This window comes from Solea senegalensis, linkage group LG19 (genome assembly GCF_019176455.1).
Source record: "Solea senegalensis isolate Sse05_10M linkage group LG19, IFAPA_SoseM_1, whole genome shotgun sequence".
NCBI classification, from domain to species: Eukaryota; Metazoa; Chordata; class Actinopteri; order Pleuronectiformes; family Soleidae; genus Solea; species Solea senegalensis.
Genome location: NC_058038.1, coordinates 6830411 through 6840586, shown reverse-complemented (window position 1 = coordinate 6840586; position 10176 = coordinate 6830411). Strand labels below are relative to the sequence as shown.

The 10176-nt window shown below is 39.9% G+C and overlaps 1 protein-coding gene across 1 annotated transcript in view; it reads right to left on the bottom strand.

Moving 5' to 3' along the window:
• Positions 1–2557: 2557 nt before the first annotated feature.
• Positions 2558–10176, bottom strand: part of elfn1a (extracellular leucine-rich repeat and fibronectin type III domain containing 1a) — a 77719-nt gene continuing 70100 nt past the window's right edge. The window contains exon 3 of the mRNA XM_044051769.1: positions 2558–6797. Within this exon, the coding sequence (XP_043907704.1) occupies positions 4045–6396 (2352 nt within the window). The 5' untranslated portion in view covers positions 6397–6797 and the 3' untranslated portion in view covers positions 2558–4044. The remainder of the gene's footprint in view (positions 6798–10176) is intronic.

Here is a 10176-nt window from a genome sequence, read left to right as displayed (position 1 = left end):
CTCTAGTTTTTCAAATAGCACATCTGTCATTAACCAGACTCCAGACACCAGCCATCATCATTTTTTTTGGGTACAAGCCCCAGAATAATGTACCCAAAATAAAAAAGGGTTACTACTCCTCATCCCTTTTGATTACAGTCATAACCTTGAATCCCCTCTGAAAGTTAGCTCCTTAAATTTTACAACCATAAAGACAGCACAGAGTAGTAGAGACACTGAATCAAAGTAACAGACACATAAATAAAGTAAGAATAAGGATAAAGAGAAGACTTGTCTGCAAAGGGGAATAAAAGGCCTGCAGTCATATTTTTTTTTTTCTTTGTGGAAATTATTTTGCGGTGGAATGTGGATCCTAGAATGTTTAGTACAAATAGAAGGAGACTTGCAACTGTCAAAATAATATAGAATTTGTCAGGGTTGTAGACCTTGGTGGTTGCAGACCAAAACACACTTACAGTAGTGCTGTCAAGGCCAGTGTATTTCACTGGTATAATGTTGAATTTTAAAAGGTTAAAACTGGATTTTTATTGTGTGTGTGTGTGTGTGAGAGAGAGAGGTTCTGTCATGGTCATGAAATAATTATTTCTTCTGCACTGCAGCAGCTGTGTATCGTGAGAACTGGCCATCACTGGCATTCAGAGAATTTTTACATAGAAACACACAGTGTGTGATCGCTGTGCTCATTCATATCACTCTGACATTTTTGCTTTCCTGACCAATATGTCACTAACTGCAGGCTTTTGGTTAAAGCTTAAGTTAAGACAAAACCAGTAGCAAAATGCATTTTATTATATCCTGGGAATGGAATCTTAAAACACAAACACAAATCCCTTAAATACGTATATCATTAGATGATTCAAGTCATGGTACATTGTTTCCAACAGCTTCGATGGACGTGACGGAGCAGGACCCTGCAGGAGAAGCTGGGAAGTCATAATAAAGATGCTGAGTGTGATCTGTATGTGCACCCTTAACTTTATTTCACAGTACTTTGTCTGAAAGCAGATAACATAGTATTAAGAAATCAAATCAAATGAAATGAAGACATTTTTGTGCTCTTGTTTGTTTTGATGCACTTGAACAGCAAACTGTTGATCTTTCTAAAGGTTTTTCTCAACACTTTAAACTCGTATTAGACACAGAGGAAGTGCTACAATATGCAGTATAAAAAACATGTTGCTAAATAGCTAAATTAACTAGAAACCTGACTGCCCCCAGGAGATCGTGAAATGCTTTCTTTTTTATATATATATATGTATATAAAAAAAATAACAAGAAATGGAGACTCAGGATCAACATAAACAAAAGGAAATTTACAAGTTGTACACAAATCCCAAAATCTTAAGGCGGTTGAAATATTAAGTCAGACAACCAAGTTAACACTTTACAAGGTGCTTACATAACACATTCCCATCAGGCTCATGAATGCTTCATATCACATTAATGAATAATCACACGATGACTCACTTACATGAAATGGATGCAGCGTTAAAACCCAGTAAAAAGAAGAAGAAGTGTGCCACTTGAAAAAGTCTCTTTTTTGGGGCATGTCTTCTAGCTCAGTGCACTATAGTATTTCTGAAACATCCAGTCCCGCTTTAATGTTTTTTTCTTTCTGTCAAAGGATTTAATGTTAACTCTGTCACATTGATACTCACTTGTAGGTGAAGTGATCAAACTCAAAAGCAGCAAACAAGTGCTAACCTGGTGTTGGAGGTGGTGTATGTAAGAAAAGTAGTATTAAATCATAAAATGACCACTATTACAACTATTAGTTTCGCTGATGGTTTATTCACAACTTAATATGTCATTTACAGCCTGCAAATTGTGTTTGTGTAACTTCTTATAATTATTATTTTGGCTCCTCCCTTTTGGGGTTGCCACAGCGGATCATCTTGCCCTATCCCTTGTGTCCTCTAATTGTTTGTGTATTATGTCAAAAAAGGGGGGATAGGTGGAGCTCCTTGTAGACCTATCCTTTTGGGTCATGTAGAAGTGGTTCCTCAAACTTTCCAACCTTGAGTGTCTGTGAAGGAAGGGAAGTGGGGCCAGTGGTGTGTTTTTCATTTGGATTGCAGTACCCACTTTAAACTCTAGTATTATCAGGAAATTATGCTTGTTGTTTGCTTACAGGGTCTGGGCAAAGTTGTATTTATGGTGTTTAACAAAACTAATTGGTTTTATTATTGGCGTTCAGTGGTAGAAAGACCAACGCGTTGGGAAGCAGTAGAAAAAAGTTTGAGGAGGCAGTTTGTTTAATATGTTAAATATGTTAAATGGTATATTTCTATCATGTTTACAACAGTTTTGATCTAATGAAGTTGAGGTTTTACTGGCGCCATGTAATGGCACCCAACTGGAAAATTAACACAATCAACTGTTGTTCTTGATTAGACGATATCTTCAGCCTTGTATTATTTCTACCTTATATGAACCATCATTCTAGACTGAAAACTAAATAAAAACAAAAGTTCATTCATAAATATGCAACACATCGTCACGAGCCTGTTTGGAATAAATTATATAAACAACTTGTGAAGAGAAAAAAAAAAGAACATTAAGTCTTCTATATATTTATTTTTTTGTTAAAAAAAAGAAGTCATGTTGTACAAATTCACAGCCAGTGAGTCAGAGGATTCAGTTTCACATTCTCAAATTTTACTCTAGCATGTTGATATTCGTCTGGTACGCAGCTTTCATAATATACAAAAGATTTAACGGCCTAGCAGTTAAAAATGAAAATGATACCTCTCAGCAAGCAACGAGGCCCAGCTGAATAACAAACTGCTCTCCTCCATTAATCTGATCGAATATTATGCAATATAATACACTGGAAGAAATATTAAAGCAAAGAACAATAAAAACAAACAGTCAGCAATTGCAATAAATAAATACTTCCTTGAAAATATACATAAAAGCTGCCATAGACAGATCAGAATATGTATCTGTTACATTCATCCATCGGGCTCTCCTGCAGAGAAGAGCAGCCGTTCACCTGAAGAACAGGCGACGAAGTACAGCTGCTTTCCTTTCAAAGTTTGAGTGATTAATAATACGCTTTCAATACCACGTTGTGTGTGTGTGTGTGTGGATGTTATTGTTACCCAATGTTGTTCACCTTTTAAAGAAGTAACTGATACAATAAAAAAAGAGAAGGTCGACATGGACCGACTGCTGTACGATTCGCAGACCGTGCAGAGATAAGTGTAAACATTTCAGCTTGTTCTACTTTGGTTCTAAAGATACAAATGGAGGTTCGCTAAACCGATGACGGAGCTTTATTGCAGCACGTGATGTGCCGCAACTCGTAATGTAACAAGTCTTCCAGGAAACCGTCCAGTGATAATTGTGTTGAGTGACAAAGGGGGACTTTAAAACTGAATCCATCTGTATCTTCTGTAAAAGCTCGGAGAAGAATGAGAGTAATTAAAAAAACACAACAGGTGGTGAAGGTTAAAAAATTCACAGGTCTCAAGTGGGACATGCCATTCTTAGCAACACAACACTCTAACTCGACAGCGCTCCATCTGATAAACCTGGCTCATCCACTAATATGTTTCCATTTACACAGCAAACAATGCAAATATAGAAACCCATATCTGTACATAGTTTGGGGCGGGAATTAAAAACAAAAAGTTCTTTCCCAAATGAAAGGTCCAGATAGTTCATCAGAAAATATTGAGGTTTCATCAGACATATCTTCATAAAGTAGTTTCATATTACACAACAGCAAATCCACTGTCACAGGACTTGGCCATGCGATACCCAAAAACCCATAATCCATTGTAACATATATATTATTAATTTGCAATATATATTTTCTCTTTAATAGATAAAAGTTTTCCCTTCGGATGCTTTACATAATATGACAAATTCAAAGAATGTTTACCCCATTATTCTCACAGTCAAAAAAAGGAAAGGATTTTTATACACACGTGTGAGTAGTTGGATATAATATGGTTCCATTGATTCAATTGTCACATGAAGTTCTTGTGTCATTTCTGCAACGTGTGGTCCATTGATTTTAAAAACACCTAAAGAGGTTTATGGTTTTTGTTGAGATGACACACCTTTCCAGTAGTCTAAAATGTCATGCAGGTCCTCATCCTTAGCAAACTGGACTTTCTTACGCAGTGCATGCCCTGCAGCCATGTACTCCTCGTCTTTGTGCCGTTTCCGGTGGAGTTTGAAACGCTCCCAGATGCTGTGTGAAGGTTTGCAGTAGTACTCAGGACTGGAGGAGTAGCTGAGGTTGTGATACTGAGATGACAGCTGGGAATATGCTAAGTCTCTGGAGCGGGAGTGGGTAAGAGGCTCCAACATAGAGGATTTGTGACCATCGGGTCCTTCAAGCTCCTCTATCTGAGCATCGGGATACGAGTGCCGGTGATCACTGTATTGACGGATCTTCTCCGCTTCGGCCCTCAGCATGTTGGCAGTAGGTGTGACAGTGAGGATGGTCTCTCCTGTTGGGGAGGTTTTTTCTATGTACTTGGATTCAGAGCGATAAGGCCTGGGGCTTCGCATGGGCCCTCCTGTGGCAGTACTGGGCCTCTTTGGTGAGACATTAGAGGTCCGATGCCTCTGCAGAGAGTGGTGATAGCTGTCCTGGTATACTGGGGACAGAAGGCCAGATTTATTCTGTGGGTGTTCGGATAAAAGTACGAGCTGAGGCTCTGCTGTGGACACTGCTCCAGATTTCACCCCTTGGAAAGAGGTGGATTCCGACTTAAGAGCATCAATGCAGTTGTTAATTATCTGGTTAACTTTATCCACCTCTTTTGCAATGGTGGAAATTTCTGCCACGGATCCTTGGCTGTTCCCAGCCATTCCCATGTCACATTCCCTGCGTTCATGGTGGTCCACACTGCGCACCTCCATGTAATTTCCCTTCATCATTTTAGGAGTTTCACTTATCTCTTGAAATTTGTATTGCTCCATTTCCCCGGCGGATGGTAAATATGGCATGCGTGCCATACTCTCCCCAGCCAACAACTGCTTCTGAGACATTCGAGAAATATTCCCCCCTTCCAGTTCTTGACCATATTTGAGTTCCATGATATTTTTCTTCAGGCTGCTTGATTTTTTGTGCTTTTCATCTTGCTGACGCTTTCTTCGCAAACAGTAGTAGACCACCCCGAGAAAAATCACCATGCTGAAGAGGCAGCCTAAGATTGTCATGATGTAATGAGTAGCGGTTGCGTTATTTACAGCTCTGTCATTTTCAATACGAGGGCCAGTAGTGACTGTCAGACAGGTGTGGTTGTGTCTTAGAGAGTTACGCACTGAAGCGACACAGTACGTGTAGTTGGTATGGGGTTTAAGGTTTTTCAGCTCAATATCCTTCTTTTCTTCGGCAAGAGTTTGGATATCTGTGAAGAAACTGTTGTTGTACAGAACAAGGGTGTACATCTTTTTGAAAGGATTAGGAATCTGAACTGTGATGACGGCGCCTGTATTCGACACTTGCTTCACTTTCATCAGAGGAGTGACTTCCACACTGCTGTAGGTTGAACTGATGGTAATGTCATCAGGCTCAGTGCCTGATGGACAATCTTCCAGCCCACAAAGTGTTGCGTCTGGTGGGGGTGTTGGTGACTCAGTGGGCAGAGCAATAAATGTTGTCACATTATCATCAGTACACACCGTTGTGAGCATGTGAAGCGCATTTCGATATGTTGGATTGTTTGGATTCTGGCTCAGTAAACTATAACCAGAGACGCCCGGTGGAGAGTTGCAGGCCATCCGCTCGTTTGTCCTGTTTGGGAAAACTGAGAGCCATTTGACAAAACCATATAATTCACACGAGCAGTTGAAAGGGTTGGTGTACAGCTCACAGGTGGTCAGTTTAGTTAGACTCGTAAACGTGGACCCATCTAACTGCTGGATACGGTTCATAGACAGGTCAATGTTCTCTATGTTGGGGCATTCCCAAAAGGCATTGGGTGTCACAGTCTCTATCAGGTTTGCCTGGAGGTAGAGGTATTGCAGCTTTCCTAAACCCCTGAGGATTCCCTCTGTCAGGTTCCTCAACTTGTTGAAGCCCATTTGAAGGACTTGCAGGTTAAATTGAGCAGAAAAGGCCCCATCCTCTATGTAGGAGATTTCATTCTTTGTCAGGTTCAGGTAGGTCAAGTTGGCAAAGCGGCTAAGAGCAGAATATTGGATGCTTTTGATTTTGTTTTCATTCAAACGAAGGTCCACAATGGTGCTATTGATATGCTGTGGGATGGCCTCATAAGGTGGTTGGTTTTGGCTACAAATTGCAAGCCATACAAAGCCCTTTTCACCCTCAATTAACCAGCAGTCTCCTCTGACTCTGCCAACATGAGTAAAATATACAATGGCTACAGACCAAAACAAGGCACTCATCACCATGCCTAAGCTGCAGGCCATTGGTGCTTCACTGAGAGTAATGTGCAGGGCCAGAAAATGATAAGGGGGTGATGCCGCTGTGGTTTTAGTACAGCTGAGATGATCCTGTTGGAAAAATAGCTAGGTGTTTAACTGTTTTCAGGGCCAGAAACAGTCCTTTTATTAGCCTCCTCTTCATTGATGGATGGTGTTGTCACCATGTAACAGTCAGAAAAATGTGGAGTATATGCCTTTATACTGATTTTCTTTCATTAAGGTGTTTCTGCAGTGAAGTTGTGGCGGTGTGGTCTAAAAGAGCTTTCACCACCTCAGGTTGGCTTGTGCTTATCTCCTTAGAGGTTACCATCATTTAATGATCTCATCTTATTTTTTCTGCAATTGTCCTCCTCGCTGCGTCTCCCTCGTGTGCATGGAGGAATAACCTGCAATATGAAGACAGATGAACACAAAGGAGACATTAATTAGACCACAGTTTTAATCAGGTTACTAAATTTACATTGCATATATTGTTACTGCATTCATATTTATTGCGACCTCCGCTTATTCATGCTCCGCCAATTATTTTGTACACAAAATAAGAGGTGTTGTCAGTCCCTGTGGCAGAATGCTAATCAAGGAAACCATTGGCCAATTACCCCTTGACAGGCTGGGAAAAGCAGGGTCCCTGTTTTCACACCATTAACCTGAGAACTGTCACACACAGCTGAGGGAGGCCAGTGTTAAGAAGCTGAATTAAATCAATTATACGACACCACATGAAATGACACTTTGGATCAATGTATTTAGGGATTTCTTCTGAAAAAAAGCTTTATGCATGAATCAAAAAATTTGCTTTGGCACTGGAGTATACACAAGGAAAGTTTAAACTTGTGGATACGGTGGGATTACAGGATCACACTGGACTAAATATATGTAATATATATAAAATATCATGTAAAGAGAGATGAGCCATGATTAAAAACTTACAAAAACTTAGAACACATTCCCTGATAAACTGCAGCATAACAAATGTGGAAGGAAACATATCTCAAAGGAGTGCATGAAACAAACAATTGACACCACTTCAAGGAGTTCACTGATGTGGCAGCATTTTGTTGAGACCAATAACCAAAAAGTGTGTAAACTTTTCTAACTTTTCTAACTTTGCTGTGTCAACCCTTATTCTCAGTCAACTTTGTCAGGTCAGCGTTATTTCAATAACACATTTCATTCCAGGGTTTTAGCCAGTGTGCTTTGTATGTATGAAGTTAATCATAGATAATATTTGACCTAGTAATTATAGAGATTTGTTAAAGTGAATTAAAATACATTTAATAACGAGGAGTTTGCTATACATTTAAATGCTAGTAAAACTATGGAAAAAGGGAGGTTAAGATTGTTCACTATATAATATCGTTAAAGGTTCTTCCTCCGACATAGGCCAGGGTGTTTTGCCTTCTGTGGAGACACAATCGGGTGGGAAGAGACCGCTTGACACAGCAGAGATGATCAGAGTGTTCGAGGAGATTAAGCGTGACAGTTCATGGCAGAGAGAATAGACCTCAAGTTGAAACCAAACCTGCTACCGTGGCCCCCAAGGTCCTTCCCTGCTGTCATTTGACCTTTAGTGAATAAGATTTATCACATCACAATCACAGCAGTGTGGTAGTTCTCCTCATTTTACATAAATGCGGAGATGTAAATGCCACTGCACAGAAGAGCCACCACCCATTTGTCATTTTGATTCGACCCGATTGGCACTGACACCACTTCTACGGCCATTGCTTTGGTTGTGATGTGTTATTGATAACACTGAGTCTGCAATCCAATGGCAAAAGTTATGTTTTCTCCAAATTCAAAAAGAGTAGTATTATTAGGATTCCCATCTGTACTTTTTTTCATTCTTCCCACACGAAGTACATGCATTAGGATTAGGATTTTATCAATATCGTTTAATTTCATGTGTTGAGACCTGGGTGGAGATGTGTGAACAATTTGTGGACGCACTGTAAAAATGTTTTTCCCTCGTTCAGCGATTGAGGATAGATTGGAATGACTTGTGTGCCATTAGCACTGCACTGTATGCTGAGAAACTGATAGACTGGAGCATTGTTTTCTATAATCTGACGCTTTGAACGTTTCACAGAGATTTGAGTTGAGCCTAGAGGGCGAGAATATATGTGAATCTGCCATGTCGCCCATGTATTAGCCTAAATGTGATGTGTATTTCATAAATTTAGTGTGAATACGGAAGCGCTTGTAGTGCATTTTAACTGTCAATTCAATATTTCTGCCTTCCCATTCCCACATTGTACAAAATGTGATAAATGAATGCATTACAATGGCAAGCTTTTTGTCATGAGGCTGAATACAAAAAAAAAAAACACTTCCAATAAAAGCAGCTGTTTGCACACCACATAAATACTGTCTCATCAAAACAAGGTTTCGGCTGCTCCTATACACATAAACTTACATGAGCAAAAGTGCATAAAGCTTGGTGTACGAAAAACTGTTTTTAATTGTACTTTTCCCTGAAAGACATGACCTGCAATTGGAATGGGGTGATCAGGTAAAAGCAGCTGCAGAAATGCAGAGCTGGAGTAAATGTCGTGGCGGCGGACCCCGCAACAAAATCCCAAAGGCTGCCATTATGACACCACCATCATGAAAGTGCAGTGGTGAAGACGCACTGAAGAAAAGAACACTCACAAAAGCCCCTGGGAAGATAAAGGTTCCAAATCAAATGTTCCATGAAATGAATATGAAAAATACACCTCGGCAGAATATCTGGCAAGGCAAGAGCTCTCTTAAAAGAAAAAAAGAAGAAGCAAAAAAAACGGTGTCTTGTTATTATTCCCCAGTCTGTGACCTTTATCGCAAATACCGCATGGCAGAGACTGAGCCCGTCTGACACGACCTCTGCTTGCTCACAGCTTGGCACGTGGTAAAAGAGCCTTTAGTGTCTAAATGGAAGTTTAAGTTAAAGCGAAAAATCTCTCTCTCTCATTTTCAATGCATTGGCTGTGATTTGTTTGCGCACAGTGACTCACTCTAGTGAGGCTCCAACTGATTATGGCTCACTAGTGGAACCCATGCATAAATTTCCACCAGACTAGTTCAGCATTTGTTGGAATAGATACTAAAATGAAAGTGTGCCCCCACTGATAGGTGATACTGTATCTTGATTTCAAAATAAATAAATAAAAAGGTTATCTTAACTTCCTGCCACTAGTGTCCTGATAAATCCACGGCATATGAAAAGGCCTGGAGTAGAAGTAATTTGCTGAGGGACAACCAGAGCAACAGTCTACATTAAAATGAATATTTACTGCTTTAGTTTTATGCTAATCACACCAAGTTGTAGATCTTCAAGTGAATGAGTGATGGTGTATATTTGTCTCATGAGAGTTTGGGTCTATTCGACACCAAAGACCTACTTGATATAATGGCAGCAATCTGTAAGGTCCAGTTCTGAGTGCAGCAGGCCGGAACACCCAAGGCATCTATTTCCCTATCAGACACAGGCAGCCATTCCACAGTCACTTTTCCATTTAGGCTTTATGTGCTGGGTAATGAAGGCTTTTCTTTTTCTTCCCCCCTTTCTCTGGATAACCCTATTGAAACCCTGCTTTTGAAGAGTGATTCAAAAATAGCCTTGTAAATTTATGTTTCTATTGCTTGGGGCCCATCTATACTTCTCTTCTACTGAATAAGTCATTGGCTCTTTTTTTAAAAAATCTTTAACATTCACTTTCTCATATTTGTTTGCCTCTGCCAGTCAGTCATGTTAAATACATCTACTGTATGTTCGCCCAATAGTGA